A 19,486-nucleotide genomic window follows, 5' to 3' on the forward strand; every position below is an offset into this window, starting at 1 on the left:
CTGGTACCGTAAAAAACATTCTGAGACATCAACTTTATCATTAAGCCCTAAGACTCCCGTTGCGTCAGTAGCAATTATCCATTGCGTTTTTTAGTTTTTTTCTGTACAATTCTTCTCTGTTTTTTCCATCTGCTTTTTGTCTCCCTTTCTTAATTAGCTCTACTGGGTAGTTACGTTCTATTAGTCTTCTTTCTAACTCAGTTGCCTGTTTTTGATATGTTGAATCTTGTGTGTTATTTCTTTTTAAACGTAAAAACTGTCCATATGGAATACCGTTTTTGACTGCTTGTGTGTGGGAACTTTGATAGTGAAGTATCGTATTCTTTGCCACTTCCTTCCTGTAACCTTCACTTATTAATTTCCCTTCTTTCACTATCAATTTAATGTCTAGGAATTCCAGTGTATCACCGCCATATTGGTGTGTAAACTCCATATTATATCCCTTAGCATCATTAAGGTAATCTACAAACTGATAGAATTGGTTTTTAGTTCCTGACCATATTAACAGAATATCGTCCACAAATCGGACATAAGTTCTTATGTATTTAATGAATGGGTTAGCGGTAGTATATACTATGTTATTCTCAAAGTTAGCTAAATACAGATTAGCGTATGTAGAGGACACCGGTGTCCCCATCGGGGTCCCGGTGTCCTGTCTATACCACCTTTCTTCATATACAAAAGTACTGTTCTGTAGGATGAATCTGAGGGCATCTTGTACAAATTTAATATACTGTTTGGAGTTCTCTGTTCTTTTCAAAATTTCAGTCACTGCCTGCACACCCGTATCGTGGGGGATACGGGTGTACAGGCTAGTGACATCAATGGAACATAAACTCCAACCTTCTTCCCACGGTAAGTCAATCACTATAGATAATAGGTGACTAGTGTCCTTAATGTACGCTGGAATTGTGGGCAAAATAGGACGGAGCAAAAAATCTATATATTGAGACAAGTGCTCAGTCACTGAGCCGATCCCCACGACGATAGGTCGCCCAGGGGGTCGGCTCAGTGACTTGTGCACTTTTGGTAGATGATACCATTTTGCAGGGCACGGGCATTCAGGAGTTAACTTATCTACGTTTTTTTTCTAGATAATACCTTCAAACACAGATTTACTCAAAAAACCTTTCAGGCTCTCTAATATTTTGTTAGTCGGATCGCTCAAGAGGGGAGTGTATGTGGTATGGTCTGACAATTGCCTTTCGGCTTCTTCATTATACTGTGTCTTCGAGACCACCACTACACTCCCTCCTTTATCCGCTCTAACTATAACGATATCACTCCGTTTCTTGAGTTTAATTAGAGCTTCTTGTTCTTTAACAGGTAAATTATTAGAGGATATAAGACAAATTTCACATCTTTTTGAACTGCTTTTTGGAATAGGTTGACACACCCGCCCGGTGCCACTGGGGGTGAGAATGTCGACCTCTTCCCTTTATTAAACCTATAAGTTAAATTATCTGGACTCGGTACATCACTCAGTGTCCCAAACTCTGTGACCATCATTTCGATACATTTCTTTTCATGATCGGAGAACTCCGTGGGTATAAGTCCCAAATTGTCAGTCCTCACTGGTAATTCTCCTGGGTATAAATCAGACTCTATTGATGGTCTGTTAGCGTAATATTTTTTAAGATTAATGTTCCTAATTGCTCGTTCCAGATCTATTTCAAACGTTGTGGGATTGAAGTCTTCTGATAGTCCAAAGTTCAGTCCTCTTGACAGTAGTTAGATGGTGCTGTTATCCAATTCATGTTCAGTTAAGTTGATTACGTTATTAGTAGTAGCTGTTACTAGGTCATCTATGGGTTCACTTTTCTTTTCTTTTGTTCCTTTATAACTTTTTCTCCTTGAACGTCGCGTATGGGCTTTTCTAAAGGGATGTTAATTGCAGATGGAATAGAGACCTGTTCAGACTTCTGTTCGTTATAGGATGCTGTTGCGGTTTTAGCAAATTTTCGGTTATTTTTCTTCTTGTAACCATAGGATTCAGTATTGTAACTTTTAGTATGCCAATTGAAGACTTTATTATTTTCGTAATCTTGCTTATCTCGTACATATTTCTCTCTTTTATTACTTTTTGTCTCTTCCTGTAGAGTCTTAAATTTCGGTTCTATTTTAGAAAAAAACGCACTTGCTACTTCGTTCTCCACTCTTTTTCTGTATACACTCTTAGCTTTATTTAAATCTTCAGAAATATGATCATATTCAATTCGGTTGCGGGTTAATATTAGATGTGACAATTTTAAAGCGTGCTCATTGTGTGCTTTAATCCACATATCCATAAACACGCTGTCATCTTGATATTGTGCTGGGGTCTTCATAGACCTAAGTCCTCTAGGGGCTCGTTCGCATTGAGCATATGCTTGTAATGAGTTGACAGTCCAGTATACTGCGATTTCTTTTTCTGACAAAGACACTATTCTGTTTTCTAGCGTCTTGACACTGATGAGCTCTAGATCTTCAGTGGATTCACATTCCAAAAAGTACCCCCCTGCGTCGTCTCTCCCTGGCTGGAGTGCAAGTTGAAGCTGATCCGCATGACTTGCTTGGTCCATCTCCACATTTTGTGGCGTGGGGTCAGACATTGTTCAGCGTGCTCAGAACACAAAAGTAACAAAGGAATACTGTAGCGTATAGATAAGTAGTTCGGCACTGCTAACTTCTGTACCTGAAGGCGAGTGGACACTAAGTCGCTGTAGCGGAGTGAGGATACGGTGGTCCTCGGACACACGTAGAATATACCATCAGTGCATGAGGAAACAAAGAAAAGTCGTCACTCACCGGATTTCCAATTCAGCAGATTTTATTGCACATTACTCACAGCCGTAGTACAATTCTCGGGGAGATGACGGATGGTACAAGGTGGGTACCACAGAGAGGCGGCACCTGTGTTTCGCACTTAGTAGTGCTTCAACGGGCCTAACTCTTTACCGGAACGTGTCATCTTCTTATACAGGTGAGTTTAGTAATTGGACCTATCACCATCAAACACACCTTGTGACGTTAAAAGAAGGGGAGGAGATTGCTTTGTTAAGCTTGTTCCTACTTAGATCAACTCATTGTTCAGACTGTCAGGACTGGTACCGTAAAAAACATTCTTAGAAGCAAACTGAGACATCAACTTTATCATTAAGCCCTAAGACTCCCGTTGCGTCAGTAGCAATTATCCATTGTGTCTCTCTTCTAAGAAGGTTTTTGTCCGATCTTAGCCCCGGCCGTGCAGTAACTTTTTCTATTCCTGCAAACCTTAAAGATTCGTGGCTTCCTCCATGGGCTTCTACTACGTGGGAAATAAATCTGGGAGCTCCCTTTTTAGTGCGTAGAGAGTAAAAGTGCTCTCTAATTCTTGCGCACATTTGTCTGATTGTTTTTCCTATATAGTAGAAGCCACATGGGCAGAATATAACATAAACCACGTTTTTTGTCTTACACGTAATAAGTTCGCTAACCGTATGGGTAATTGGACCTATTCTGAATGTTTGCAAGCCAAGATTATATTTACAAAAATTACAATTTTTACATTGGAAATTCCCTATTGGTACGTGACTAGTTAACCAGTCTGTTTTTCTCTTCTTTTCTTTATCTTTTTGTGTATTATGTGCGCGTTTCAATACTTCTCCTATTGTTTTCGTTTTCCTATAGGAGATTAATGGTTTCTTTCCTGCCATTTCTTTGAGATCTTTATCTGTCTCTAGTATATACCAGTTCCTCCAAATTGCTCTCTCTATCATTTTATTTACCGGTGAATTCTGAAATGTGAACGTGAACCTATTCAAAGGCGCGTTTTTTTGTTTTTTTCTGTACAATTCTTCTCTGTTTTTTCCATCTGCTTTTTGTCTCCCTTTCTTAATTAGATCTACTGGGTAGTTACGTTCTATTAGTCTTCTTTCTAACTCAGTTGCCTGTTTTTGATATGTTGAATCTTGTGTGTTATTTCTTTTTAAACGTAAAAACTGTCCACGTAGTAGAAGCCCATGGAGGAAGTCACGAATCTTTAAGGTTTGCAGGAATAGAAAAAGTTACTGCACGGCCGGGGCTAAGATCGGACAAAAACCTTCTTAGAAGAGAGACACAATGGATAATTGCTACTGACGCAACGGGAGTCTTAGGGCTTAATGATAAAGTTGATGTCTCAGTTTGCTTCTAAGAATGTTTTTTACGGTACCAGTCCTGACAGTCTGAACAATGAGTTGATCTAAGTAGGAACAAGCTTAACAAAGCAATCTCCTCCCCTTCTTTTAACGTCACAAGGTGTGTTTGATGGTGATAGGTCCAATTACTAAACTCACCTGTATTAGAAGATGACACGTTCCGGTAAATAGTTAGGCCCGTTGAAGCACTACTAAGTGCGAAACACAGGTGTCGCCTCTCTGTGGTACCCCCCTTGTACCATCCGTCGTCTCCCCGAGAATTGTACTACGGCTGTGAGTAATGTGCAATAAAATCTGCTGAATTGGAAATCCGGGGAGTGCCGACTTTTCTTTGTTTCCTCATGCACTAATTTACAAATATGTTTAACTTTCTGGCACCAGTTGATTTAAAAGAAAAAAGGTTTTCACCGGAGTACCCCTTTAACCCCTTAAGGACTCAGCCCATTTTGGCCTTAAGGACTCAGACAATTTAATTTTTACGTTTTCATTTTTTCCTCCTCGCCTTCTAAAAATCATAACTCTTTTATATTTTCATCCACAGACTAGTATGAGGGCTTATTTTTTGCGTGACCAGTTGTCCTTTGTAATGACATCACTCATTATATCATAAAATGTATGGCGCAACCAAAAAACACTATTTTTGTGGGGAAATTAAAACGAAAAACGCAATTTTGCTAATTTTGGAAGGTTTTGTTTTCACGCCGTACAATTTATGGTAAAAATGACATGTGTTCTTTATTCTGATACCAAATATGTCTATAAAAAATGTTTTTTACGCTTTTTGGGGGTAAAATAGGAAAAAACGGACGTTTTACTTTTTTATTGGGGGAGGGGATTTTTCACTTTTTTTTTACTTTTACTTTTACATTTTTTTACATTTTTTTTTTACACTTGAATAGTCCCCATAGGGGACTATTCATAGCAATACCATGATTGCTAATACTGATCTGTTCTATGTATAGGACATAGAACAGATCAGTATTATCGGTCATCTCCTGCTCTGGTCTGCTCGATCACAGACCAGAGCAGGAGACGCCGGGAGCCGCACGGAGGAAGGTGAGGGGACCTCCGTGCGGCGTTATGAATGATCGGATCCCCGCAGCAGCGCTGCGGGCGATCCGATCGTTCATTTTAATCGCGAACTCCCGCAGATGCCGGGATCTGTATTGATCCCGGCACCTGAGGGGTTAATGACGGACGTCCGCGAGATCGCGGGCGTCGGCCATTGCCGGCGGGTCCCTGGCTGCGATTAGCAGCCGGGATCAGCCGCGCATGACACGGGCATCGCTCCGATGCCCGCGGTTATGCTTAGGACGTAAATGTACGTCCTGGTGCGTTAAGTACCACCTCACCAGGACGTACATTTACGTCCTGCGTCCTTAAGGGGTTAAGGTTCTTACACAGGTTAGCATTTCAGGTTTTTTATGCTTCATGACACTTTATTGGACAGTCTCTTTTATTATTATCACATTTCTTATGCCTTGGAATGTGTTTAGGTTTAAATTGCTTTTCAATAATACATATTTTGTCTCTGAATTTTTAGACCCATTTATCAAGCACTAATGCCTTTTTTGTATATCTTTCACTGTGCTTGAAGAGATAGAGTTGCAGTGTGTTTCTAAAATGTGTTTTTAGACACATTTATTATATGCAAAATCTTTTGTGTTTTTAGACACATTTATTATATGCCAAATATTTTGTGTGACTTCACTCTACTAGATAGGTGGTGTACAAACCCCATGGAAAAAAATGTGTAAATTCATGATACATTATGCATTAACATGATATATTGTTTGCAAATTAAACTGGCATAAATAACAATGCGGAACTCAAAAAGGGGTTAAAAAGCTGTAAATGATAAATTCCCCCTAAAAATTTACTTACATTAGGCAATGAGAGCATCATGTGTCAGTTGTAGGCTCAGGCTAATTAAAAACTACCATACAATATACATTATCATTACTATCTATCTTCAATTTATTATATTGCTCTCATAATTTCACTGTTTTATTCACAGTGTTATCTTTTTTTACAATCCTTAGATTCCTCAAAATATGACTATGACACAAGTACTCTCAGACCTAATCTTAACAACCAAGCTCCTGATTCACCGTCTTTGTATAGAACCATGAGTGACGCTGCTTTAGTGAAAAAAAGGATTCGGCCCGACACTCCAGATAAGGCTCATCAACAGCAGCATCGGTTTTCTATCAATGGTCACTTCTACAACTTCAAAGTAAGAAGAGTTCACTTTGTCCAGCAGTCAAAATGGAGCTTGCGTGTGTGTATGTACTGTATGTATGTATGTATGTGTGTGTGTGTGTGTGTGTGTGTATGCATGTGTATGTATATATACACACACTTGAATAACCTATATTGATGCACTTTTCATATCAAAGCATTATTAGAGGTTGAACAAAAGGGAGTAAGTTGCAGAATAAAGTAAGAATAGAGAGAGTTATAAGTAATATGGTAAAAAATATTATTATTTCCTGATTTGAATTATAAACATGACTGTAACGAATACTTTTACCTAATATGTTTCTCATTTATGGTCACATATATAGAACTGGATTATTCCATAATCTTTAATAGGCAAAAGTGAAACATAATAATTTCCCAAGGGTTGAGGTCCTCATTCTTGAATAGAATATATGTATAGTATCATTCTTAAAGCGTACCTGTCAGATCCCACAAAAAAAAAAAAAAGAATTAAAGGAGTAGTGTACTGCAAAGTATTTCCACTCCGTTGTGCCCGGGCAGCAAAAAATAAATAAAGAAAGAAAAGAAACTTTAACTCACCTTCCTGCGTTCCCCTCGTAGCGCTGCTACAGCTGTTCGGTCTTCTGGTCTTCTGCCTTCTTCCTGTGCACGGACCATCACACACTGCGCTTAGCCTATCACCTGCCACAGTGATGTCCCGCCTCGGCCTCTGATAGGCCCAAACAGCTGCAATGCAGGAAGGTGAGTTAAAATGTATTTTTTTTTTTTTTTTGCAGCCTGGGCTTAACGGAGTGGAAATACTTTGCAGTACACTACTCCTTTTATATGTTACACAGTACCTAATCCTGACCATGTGCATCTCATTTTTATGCCTCTATCACCTATATCTATTATAAAAATACCTCTTTTTATTAGCTCACAGTGTTAGAAATCCTCTCAGGGGAAGTAAGGTCGTCCCTCCCTTGGGGTGGGGGGAGGTGATTGGTGTGTCTGCTCATGCAGCCTTGTCCATGAGTCATCTCTTGTCCATGACTCATGGACAAGCCTGATGCTACTGCACAACTGGTTAGTGTCCCTGTAGATATGGGGACCCCTAGTGGTGGAATTTTCAGGGGCTGTTTTCTTTATTTAATATTCACAATTTAAACAACCATATTACAAAAGGTCTTTAATTTTCATCAGTAACAACACATAAAAAGTTTTAGAATCTGACAGTGCCCATTTAATAGAATATTTGTATCCATACCTCCTTTACCCTACTTTCTCCTTTCCTTACCAACCTTGATTGATATATCTCTCGAGTATAGGAAGAGATCTATCATTCAAGGTTGGAGGTCAGAGAGAACCATCTAGAACATGGTTGTCAAACATGCGGCCCGCGGGCCACATGCGGCCCACAATGAATATCTTTGTGGCCCCGCAAAGATATTCATTGCTCTGGTCAGGGCCAGATCATCATTAGCACTCCTGGAGCGCCTGCTCCGGGCCCCGTGCCCGCAGGGGTCCCCTGTCACATTCAGGGCATCCCTGTATACCGAAAAATCTTTTCAGCACACAAGGATGCCCCGGTTACCTCTCTGTGACCCCGCGTTAACTTTAAAAACGCAGGGGCAGCTGGGAGGTAGCGCATGCAGGAACATCACTCACGTCCCCTCCGTGCGCACATAGGAGAAGAGCAGAGCGGAGCAGTGAGGAGGACGCGTGGGTATGGTAAGTCACCACTCACCAGCACGTCATCTTCGGTGTTCCTACCACCAGTAGATCATGAGCAGTAGATTGTGACCCCAGACCGGAGGAGTGGTGGTCGGAACACTGAACTGGGGGGGTAAACAGGCATACAGCCTCCAGCCATACAGTGTATATGGCCGAAGGCTGTATGTCCTTGGGGGAACTGTTCTGCACCTAATGTGGGGAACTATATTGCACCTATTGTGGGGAACTATACTGCACCTAATGTTGGGGAACTATACTGCACCTAATGTGGGGGAACTATATTGCACGCAATGTGGGGGAACAATACTGCACCTAATGTGGGGGAACTAAACTGCCAACCTAATGTGGGGAACTGTACTGTACCTAATGTGGGGGAACTGTACTGCACCTAATGTGGGGAACTATACTGCCAACCTAATATGGGGGAACTGTACTGCACCTAATGTGGGGAACTATACTACATCTAATGTGGAGGAACTGTACTGCACCTAATGTGGGTAAACTGTTCTGCCCCTAATGTGGGGAACTATACTGCACCTAATGTGGGGAACTATACTGCACCTAATGTGGGGAACTATACTTCCAACCTAATGTGGGGGAACTATACTGTCAACCTAATGTGGGGGAACTGTACTGCACCCAATGTGGGGAACTGTACTGCACCTAATGTGGGTAACTGTACTTCACCTAATGTGGGGGAACTGTACTGCACCTAATGTGGGGGAGCTATATGGCACCTAATGTGAGTAACAATACTGCACCTAATGTGGGGAACTATACTGCACCTAATGTGGGGAACTATACTTCCAACCTAATGTGGGGGAACTGTACTGCACCTAATGTGGGGAACTGTACTGCACCTAATGTGGGGAACTGTACTTCACCTAATGTGGGGAACTGTACTGCACCTAATGTGGGGAACTGTACTGCACCTAATGTGGGGGAACTATATTGCACCTAATGTGGGGGAACTGTACTGCAAAGTCTTGTGCAGGGAGCAGGGTCTTGTGCAGGGGGACATGGGGTCTTGTGCAAAGGGGGCATGGAGTGTTGTACAAAAGGGGCATGGGGTCTTGTGAAGGGGTGTCGTGGGGTCTTGTGAAGGGGGTCATGAGGTGTTGTGCAGGGGGGCATGGTTTCTTGTGTAGGGTGGGCATGGGGTCTTGTGCAAAGGGGGCATGGGGTCTTGTGCAGGGGGGGACATGGGTCTTGTGCAGGGAGGGACATGAGGTCTTGTGCAGGGGGGCATGAGATATTGTGCAGGGTGGCATGGGTTGTTGTGAGAAGGGGACATGGGGTGTTGTGCAGGGTTTTTTTTTCATGCGGCCCACATAAACTTAAACCTTGTTTTTTTGGCCCATGTTAGCCTTTGAGTTTGACATGCTTGATCTTGAACCACCCCAGTTACTTGAAGCACCATTCTCAATCAGCTTAACTACTACACGTCCTGTGAGATGCTGCAGCAATTTAGAGTGAATCATAGATGCCTGTTATAATTATAATTGGAGCTTGTTCCTGTTTCATGGGAAGTAGGAAACTGATAAAAGGTGTAATTTAGTTTGCTTTCATACAGATGATATTATATTGCTTTATTTGTGCAGTATCCATAACATAGCTGCTCCAGGTGACATCTGGTGGTAATATTTTGAATTGCATATATTACTGACAGGCCCACCATCTCTGGTTTCTGGGAATAAGGTTTTTCTGGTACCAAAAATTGCTGATAAACTGAAGATGTTTCCTAATTTCTTTATTTCTATTTTTAGACCTCAATCTTTACTCCAGCTTTTGGTTCAGAGACAAAAGTCATGATCAGCAGCAATATGAAAACAAGAGAAGTAATTGAACAGTTATTACACAAGTTTAAGGTAAGAAGATATTGTATGTTTACTGTTCTGGTTCTTTCAGCACATGCCTATATTACACATATGGCCGGCAAGCATGAACAGCAACATGTGGTTATATCAATTGTGGCTTGGCATGCAACAGCAGATGTGCTTCACTGGAGCTGTGCATACCAGCTCTGCTTTTTTAATTGTCCACCATTCTAGAATAGGCAAAAATCACCAAAAAAGGATCTGTAGAGAGGTCCCCTCATTTGAGTACCTGCCATCCTAAATGTATTCTTGGAACAGTATATGGATCATGGATGGCAAAAGCTTAGGCCTACACTTTGGCCATTCTTTCTCTGCCAACATCTTCTCCATATCTAACTTCCTGCTCTACCTTGGTAGCATCGTTGTTCTAAAACCTTTTTCTGAGCAACAATTAACAACTAAGCAACACCTGCTCCAAAGACTAGAGAGCCCTGTTCTTCTTTTTTCTACTCCAGTATCAGCTCCACGAAAGGATGCTTTAGGGCACTCCAATCTTCAAGCTTTTTTCATGCGACAACGTACCCCTTAGCTCTTTGGACTCTCTCTAACAGTTACATTATCTAGGAGGTGAGAAAGAATTGCAGAAGTTCTCTCTTATATCTAATGTGGCGCTTTCTCAACAGATATCCACTGTGCCTTGAGTTTACTGCTGGCCAAAAAGTTTATTTTCTCCAAAACCAGACATAACCTCTCCCCTCTAGGGGTAACTTGATCCCATGGTGAGCATGTGATTCCCAAAGAGTTTCCACCTGTAGGTAGGTCCCCGTGTAAGTAACAGCCCCCTAAAATTGTAGATAGTCACTTCCTGCAGGTAGGTCCCCCTGTTAACAGCCCCCCTGTCAGTAATAGTAGCCCCCTGTAGATATCAGAGGCCCCCCTATAGGTAGTAGTAGCCTTCCCTGTACAAAGTAGCAGCCCCTCTTGTAGATAGTAGTAGCCACACTCAGTAGGTAGTAGTAGCGTGGTTTCCCGGCGCAGAACACACCTGTCTTTCTCACCTGTCAGGTGGATGTCACCTAGCATGTCTGCTTTGGGCCCACTGCTCTGGTTTATTTGTATAATGTCTCCTGATTCATTGTACTGTGTAATGTATTGCCAATGCACTTTTATGTTCTTGTGCCCTGTGCTGAGGGATCACATGCTTGCTTCAGCCAATTAGGGCTTCTGCCCTGCTCCACTAAGTCTGGCTAGACTGGGAGGAGGTAGTTAGTCTAGAGTTAATTCAGAGAGAGGAAGGGAGAGTGGAGGTCACCTTCAGACCTCTGCTGTGGACCTGTACCTCACCACATGGGGACAGGCCTAGGAAATCCAGTTGCTGCACCAATCTGTTCTTGAGTGACAACATCCTTCACAGGATCCCGCCAACCAGGCAAGTCAAGTTCTGAAAGAATAGCAGGAGATAGAAAGCCTCAGGCAACTCTGCTCCGAATAGGTCCAGTCTGGGGCTAAGCTCTAATTCAGGATTCCTAAGTGGAGAGCAGAGTAAGTTTTTGTCAGCTCCTTAGTCTTATACAAGCTACACAGTCAAGTTCCAAGTTCAAACCTGTATAAAGTAAATCTCCGTCAAGCAAGAAGCTAGTCGTTCAGCAAGGTCAACAAGTCCCATAGTACCTAGAAGCATATGTGATCCCTAAAGCATTCTTCAGTGAAGTTTGCACTAAATGTTAAAACTGTTCCTGTTTGTTTTGTAAGTTCCTGAGTAAAATTGAGTAGTTTCCGTAACCCTGCATCTGTGGTGGTTATTGCCTCGGCAATTGGCCCAGTAAGCTACTATCCTTAGAGTGGGGAGGTTAAGCCCACACTGGCATCTAGAATTCTACTTTAGTAACAGCACCCAACCAGTACTAGATACACTCCATTACCTCAAGTAGCCTACCACAATAGCTCCCTATAGATAGAAGCAGCCCCCCTGTAGGTAGTAGTAGCCCCTTTGTACATAATAGCTGCCCCTCCCTGTAAGTTGTACCCCCAGCACCTACTCACTGCATTCCTGTTCTCTTTAAAATGTTGCCACTCCGCTTTCCCATTCTCCCATCCAGAATATGGGACATCTGTCTCCTACACTGCACCTCTTTGCTCAAGTTTAACACTATGGAGAAAGCAGAGGATTACATGTTTTGGATGGGAGAATGGGGGAGCTTATCAGCAACATTTTACAGAGAATGGGGCCATAGTAGGTAAGAGCTGGGGGAACTACCCAGCCCAGGCCTCTTACTGGGGTACTGGTTGCACCCCCCTTCCCCCAACAGCAGCCCGGAAAGTGGGACATGTGGGGACCATTCCAGGACATGACTCTAAAAACAGAGCATGTTACATTCACCTCATTCTGTCTTCTCCACTGAACCTGCACTCTTTGCTTACTATGGAAAAAGCAGAGTGACGTGTATGTCACATGCACCTCCATAGGATGCTATGTTCCAGATGGGAAAATGGGGGAGCTGAGCAAGTGCTGGGGGGTACTACCCAGCCTGGGTGCCTTACTGGGGTAATAGTTGTAGATCCCCTAACAGCAGCCCTGTAAGGGGGACCGTTCCAGGACATGACTCTATGACTCTAAAAACAGTAATGTACTGCCATATCTGGTGAGGTTTGATCTTATGACTGAAAAAGGGGATACATTCAAGATTTTAAGTTTTCTTTATAGTTAACAGTGGGCAAAATTTATTAATACTGTGTGAGCAGTGCACCAGAATCTCTCTCCTTAGCAGTGGGTTGCTTTACCCTTTGATAGCAAAGGCTGGAAATCATGACAAGTTATACCTGTAAGCCCTCCTAAGTAGGCCAGACTGCACAGCAACAATCATTCTGTGCTGTGTCCACTGCATAGAAAATCTGGCATACACTTAATCTAAGTTCAGACATCTATAAATTGTCTTAATTTACACCAAAATGTTTGGATGCACAGTGTCGCATTCAAGCCATGGCTTTTCCTGAAAAACCACTCCCTTTTTTATGTTACTCCCTTTGAAGATGTAAAAGTGTCTAAAACATGTCTAAATAAAATATATGGTACAGGTCATGTAAGCCAGATTTGTGGTGCAAATTGCATCAGATGTTTGGCTCACTTGTTTTTATGTATCTCCCCTTTTCTTAGTTGTTTTTAGTTTGTAATAGCTCTATAGAATTAAATAAGTATTAACCTTTATATTTTTTTTTGACAGATTGAAACTAGTCCAAGTGAATTTGCACTATACATTATTCATGCCTCAGGTGGTGAGTTTTTTTTTTTTTTACTTGACTGTGCGATTTGGGTACTATTTTAAGGTAGTCAGCATTGCTTTGGAAAGCAGTATGAAAACTATATCTGCAAAATTTCCTTTATAACTGTTTTTATTTTAATTATTAACATGGCATTGTAACATGTTATAAGCTTTAAACAATGGGGGTTTTGGTGCTGAGAACTCTTACAATTCCTAATATGAAGGAGCAGAAGTGCTCAGCTGAACATTGTGCCACTTTCTTTTAAAGGGGTTACCCAGGAAAAAACTTTTTTTTTTATATATCAACTGGCTCCAGAAAGTTAAACAGATTTGTAAATTACTTCTATTACAAAAACTTAATCCTTTCAGTACTTATAAGCTGATGAAGTTGAGTTGTTATTTTCTGTCTAAGTGCTCTCTGATGACACCTGTATCGGGAACCGCCCAGAGTAGAAGCAAATCCCCATAGCAAACCTCTTCTACTCTGTGCAGTTCCCGAGACAAGCAGAGATGTCAGCAGAGAGCACTGTTGCCAGACAGAAAACAACAACTCAACTTCAGCAACTTATAATTATTGAAAGGATTAAGATTTTTTAATAGAAGTAATTTACAAATCTGCTTAACTTTCTGGAGCCAGTTGATATAAGAAAATTTTTTTTTTCCTGGAATATCCCTTTAAGTTCTTCTCAACATTTATTGCTGAGTGTAAGTAGTACAGATTAAAAAAAATAGGCTGATAGACCATCTGTGAATCTGGAGTCTGCATGCTCAAGTCTCTAAGGAGAGCTGTGGGCTTCTTCAAGCTTATTTTATGTTTTTGGTAGGGGTCTCAGCATCTGGACCTTATCATTTAAAGCTTATCGCATGCCATTTGACTTTTTAGAAGTTTTTTTAGAAATTATAGGTACTCTCTAAAGAATCAAACTATGTTTTCATTTGTATCAGTAAATAGATGGCATTGCCTTTAAGTTAAAGGGGTATTCCAGGAAAAAAACTTTTTTTATATATCAACTGGCTCCAGAAAGTTAAACAGATTTGTAAATTACTTCTATTAAAAAAATCTTTATCCTTCCAATAATTATCAGCTGCTGAAGTTGAGTTGTTTTTTTCTGTCTGGCAACAGTGCTCTCTGCTGACATCTCTGCTTGTCTCGGGAACTGCATAGAGTAGAAGAGGTTGCTATGAGGATTTGCTTCTACTCTGGACAGTTCCCGAGACACGTGTCATCAGAGAGCACTTAGACAGAAAAGAACAACTTAACTTCAGTAGCTCATAAGTACTGAAAGGATTAGGATTTTTTTAATAGAAGTAATTTAAAAATCTGTTTAACTTTCTGGAGCCAGCATTAATATTTAGGGTTGGGGAATACAGCCCCCACTACATTGCTTTCCAACAAACCAATCCCTCAGTAATCACAACATTCTAAATGATCCCTAGTGATATTTGGATGGAGCATATATAGATCAATGTAAATAATAATTTAGTATAAGTATTACATATACTACATATAATAGCGGAGATAATTGAAGTATGTCACTCACCCAAATATGATGCTTTATTTCATAGTCCACAAGGAGAGAACAAAGCTGGGTGGGAAGGAAAAAGACAAGAGCTCTGCGGAGCTTGTGGGTCTGACGGTCCCTTTTTGCATCTTATCTGCTTGGTCTTGTCCACAAATGCTGCTCGCGGCTACGATTAAGTAACCTATAATGGTGTGGCATGAATCAGCTGATGTGTCAAATGGTTGCATAGCAATGTGATGCTCTCAAACCGAACTGCTAAAGTAATGCCTTGAGGCTGCACTCACAGCGTCTGGCTCAGCTAAAACTTGCCGCAATTATTGCCAAAACTGATGGCAGAAGTGCATCGATTGCCATCAGTTGTTTAGGATCCGGTGTTAATTAATGTGCATGCCGGATAGGGGAACACAGAAAGATGTGTTTCCTGTCTGGCACCTATGCAGCTTGTTTCACCATCTGGTGTTCAACTTGAGTTGCCGGATGAATAGGAACTATCCAATTTAAATGAATGGGATCAGTAATGCAATCAGTTTCCCTCCAGTACTCGCCATAGGTAACTGCCGCCAGACATGTGTAAAGAGGGCCTTAAAAATCAGACAAGTAACGAGGAGAAGGGAGAGATAGAACATTCGTTTGAAATATGTAAACGCAAAGTGTATATAAACACTGTTCTGAATCACAGAGAGCTGATTGCACAATTAGGATACAAATTGAAGAGTGTAGAGCCAAACAGTGTTAAAATAGGTGCCAGTCTGGCACCAAAAAGAAAGCCCCCCTTCCGAAACTTAAGACAGGAAACTTTATTCAAAACAAAGGGGTAAATAAGGAAGCCACAAACCCGAAGTGCAGATACATCACTTCCAGTTGTCACTATCTCCACAGAGGAACACAACGGAGTCAGGGAGAGTAGCAGAGTAGAGTGACTCCCCAGGCCAGAGATGCCGCAAGCAGTTAGGCAACAGGGAACAACAATGAATGTGTACTACACAGAGAGTCACATGGGAAAAAAAAGAGAAGTGACCCCCGAACTGGAGATACAGCATGAAGGCAGAGACTACCAGACCTAGAATTAAAAAAGCTTGCTTAATAAGGGCACATGTGACCTATATGGCCAAGGGGGCAGAGTTATTTTAACTTATCTTCTGATTAAAAATTCCCATGTTATTCAGGGTGTAAAGTGGAGGAGACACCCCATTATTATGTTGCTGAGGTACAACAAAGAAAGCTGCCATTCATGTCTAGTCAGAATTGACTCTTACTTCTATGTATTCACTATTAATTAAGAGGAGTTGGTTTCACCTGACAAGTATCTTCAATGTGGATTTCTAGAGAAATAAACAGCTATGCACACTGGTAAATCTGTTCCATACTGAAATTAAAAAATATTAATGTTTATCGTTGCTGCCCCTAGTGGGAGCAGTAGAGCTGTAGTAATGCAGCTTCTGTATTTAAGGAAACCATGAATTACAAAATACAGTGACAATATATTCTTTATCAGCTATATATCTTCACATATAAATGTTTTATTATTTTATTTTATTTTTTATTTTTAGAAAAGAAAAAGCTCAAGGGCACAGACTGTCCGCTTTGGGAAAGACTCTTACAAGGCCCTTCAGGAAGCATAGCAAGAATGTTTCTCATGGACAGAGAAGCTGAAGAAATCAGCTGTGATGTATATACACATCACTTTTCTAACATAATTTTTGTTATTGTTGCTAGGGAAGCATTGACCAATACTTGTTTTTTTTGTGTAACAGGTAGCACAATATATAAAATTTAGCCTTCCTCTTTTGGAAACCATTTTGCAGCGACTGAACGAGGAAGAAGAGCGAGAGATACAAAGAACAATTGCTAAGTAAACAGCATTCTTTTTTAATTTACTATATTTTTCTAACTGTGAGCATTTATGCATCTTATAGCCTGAATAAGAGGGAAATGAGTAGCGATCACTAACAGTGCAGGGAATGTGTATGGGAGAGAAAGTACATTTTTTTACCTTAAATACTGGGTTCTTCATTGGCTTCTCAAAGGCAGAGGTCTCCAACCTGTAACTTTCTAGCTGTTGTCTTTTATTATGCTGGGACAGACTGTGGCAGTCAGAACTTGATGGGATATGTTGGAAGATGTAGTTTTGCATGCTAAATCAGATGACAAATTTCATATATATGCCCAGCTATAGGCACATGCCTATTGAAAAGCAATTGCTAATCCTTAAAGAGGCATGTCCTTGGCTCTATGATGTTATGACAATTCTTGCTCCACAGCCCTCCGTTTCAATAATAACACGGTACAAATAAACTATTCCATGTGGCAGCTGAAACTTACCACATACCCAAGCAACAGAGCCCACCATATCAAGCCTTTGGGAGGAAATGGGACTGTGTCAGCATTGAAACAGAAGTGAAAGGCTAAGGAGCAAGTATTGTCAAAACATTTAGGGCTGAAATAGACAGGCAGATGTTTGCTTGATACAAGCATTGATCAGCTTACCTAAATAGCCCTTTATACAGGCCCATCATTTATAGTAATGTGAATAGTCATAGTGAAGTGCTGCCCAAATAATCTCTAGATCTTCTGGGCGGCCATTTACATTTATAATTGACAGCACATCCCCTGTTAACAGAGGAAGATATGCTGTTGATGAATGTTGATTTTTAAGCACACATATAATCCTGACTCATCAGCAATTGAAAACATTTTTCTTGTTTGTGGGCGGATCACAGGGTCTATTACACGGGGCAATTATCCTCTCTAATACAACCCTTAGTGAGTGTTCAGGTTCTGAATTGCAATTATTGAATAGAAAGCCAGGTACAGATGGAGGACACATTCCTGGCTTTGAAATTTTATTTTTCAATAATAAAACACATTAATCATATCGATGTGTGAACAATAGAGAACAGTGCACAATATAAATAGCAAGATCATATAAAGGAAGTATAGAGTGAAATCTGAAATAGAATACGCCAAAATCTACTGCATGAAAACCGCTATTATATGCACTCCAACCTCTTAGCTAATCAGCTTGAACTTAAAATAAAACCTCAATGGAAGGTAAAGTAAAAGGGGCCTGACTTGTCTGTCTGGCAAATCAACAGACAGACAAACAAGATACAAGAGGGAAGATAAGACAGGGCCATTAAACAGAGCCTGCTCAGGACACTTTTTTAAGTTGACTACTGTCACTGAATAAATTAGATGTTAGATCCTTATACAAAATCTATGTACATGTGGGGCTTTCCCACCAGATGTGGAACATCACACCCCTGTTACCATAATTATGGAAGCAGGATGGTGAAGCTGAAGGAAACATTTTTGATAATCTGTCTGGAATGAAGTATCAACGGGGCAGAACTTTCCTACCAGCTTCTACCAGTGCCTTGTTGATCTTGGCAGTAGTCTCCACCATCATAGACCAATAAGACAGCTTAAAGATCTGTCCCAAGTCCAATTTCCATTTACTTATATAAACGAGCTTATCCAGATTTGGCATCAGCTCCCTATAAATGCAAGTGATTAGAGTCCCAGACAACTTGTTTAATTGGTTATCACCCTTTTAAAGATAAAATTGCTTTTGAAACAATTTGTATTGGTACAAAGTAATTGACAAAATACCAGCACTCCAAACAAGCACTCAACTATGTAATGAGTGGAAGAATTTTTTCATAAAGAAAAGAGGGAATATTATGTGCTTGCAAGACTTTATTAATACTTACAAAAGCTGCTTTCTCTTTTGCATATGTTGCATTAACAGGTTATTGTTTTACTTTTATAGGTTTGTTGATGAGAAAGCCATACTACTTCAATATCTTAATTCAAAGACTGCTAAAAAGACTGAAACCACGGTATAAACATTTCTAAAGAGGGATCGGATGTCAATAAAACTTTTTTAGTTTATTATGGCAAGAGTCTACACTTGACATTTCTGTCTTGGATCGAATCTCATTCTTTACAACGTGCAACACTTCTTGACTGCATGGATATTTGGAGTTTCGCTATACTAATACCAGTCTTTAAGGAAATATCATCAAGCATAAAGATTTATGTTATTCCTCTGTGATACAATATATTTGAATGCTAATTATTAGAAATGAAAAGCTGTCAATGCTGAGACTATTACTGTAACACTGAAGTGTCGGATGTTCAGAATGGAGACAGCCAAATGATCGGACTACTTACAGTACATCTATTTGGCAAGGAATGAACTGTCATTATTCTTTCCTGACATTTAATGTAAACCTAAAGATTTATACTAACAGTAATTTCATGATTTTTGTTTTCATTTAGGGGCATGTTGGGAGTGGGTGGGATTATACCATGGCCAGATGATTTGTTATGCTAAGTAAGGCAAGGCTGAGGCACTTCCTGCTATTTATTCATGTGTTGCAGGTTATCAGAAATCTGTTCTATGTTCTCTGACTGTGTTCACATCGAGGAATATCTGCTCAAAATATTTCTGAGCAGATATTCTGCACACAGTGAGTACCGACAGAACATGCTGGAGCTAGGACTGCTCAGAAATGTGCTGTTTCTATAGATGGCAGTCTATTTCCAAGAAGATTCTGCAGATAGAGCTGACATGTCAATTCTTTCTGAAGAGGCTGGAATTGGAATTTCCGCAGTAGAAGTTTCCACTGCGGAAATTCCTCTGTGTGCATGGTGCAGCAGAATCTCATTAAAAACATGCTGCAACAGAATCAAGCAAGAATTCCAAGCAAAATATTTCTGCCAGATTCTTCTCCGAACATGGAATTATGATGGTAGATTCCTATTGCATAGGTAAAATCTGCAGCAAA

General features: G+C 40.6%; 1 protein-coding gene across 5 annotated transcripts in view; it reads left to right on the forward strand.

Moving 5' to 3' along the window:
- RASSF6 (Ras association domain family member 6) overlaps nt 1-19,486 on the forward strand; it is a 133,501-nt gene extending 114,015 nt beyond the window's left edge. For all 5 annotated transcript variants that reach the window (XM_056567813.1, XM_056567823.1, XM_056567832.1 and 2 more), the window contains 6 exons: nt 6,200-6,393; nt 9,860-9,961; nt 13,132-13,183; nt 16,244-16,362; nt 16,448-16,545; nt 18,466-19,486. In XM_056567813.1, coding sequence (XP_056423788.1) covers nt 6,200-6,393; nt 9,860-9,961; nt 13,132-13,183; nt 16,244-16,362; nt 16,448-16,545; nt 18,466-18,541 — 641 coding nt within the window. In that variant the 3' untranslated portion in view covers nt 18,542-19,486. The remainder of the gene's footprint in view (nt 1-6,199; nt 6,394-9,859; nt 9,962-13,131; nt 13,184-16,243; nt 16,363-16,447; nt 16,546-18,465) is intronic.

Source organism: Hyla sarda, chromosome 1 (assembly GCF_029499605.1).
Source record: "Hyla sarda isolate aHylSar1 chromosome 1, aHylSar1.hap1, whole genome shotgun sequence".
Classification (NCBI taxonomy): domain Eukaryota; kingdom Metazoa; phylum Chordata; class Amphibia; order Anura; family Hylidae; genus Hyla; species Hyla sarda.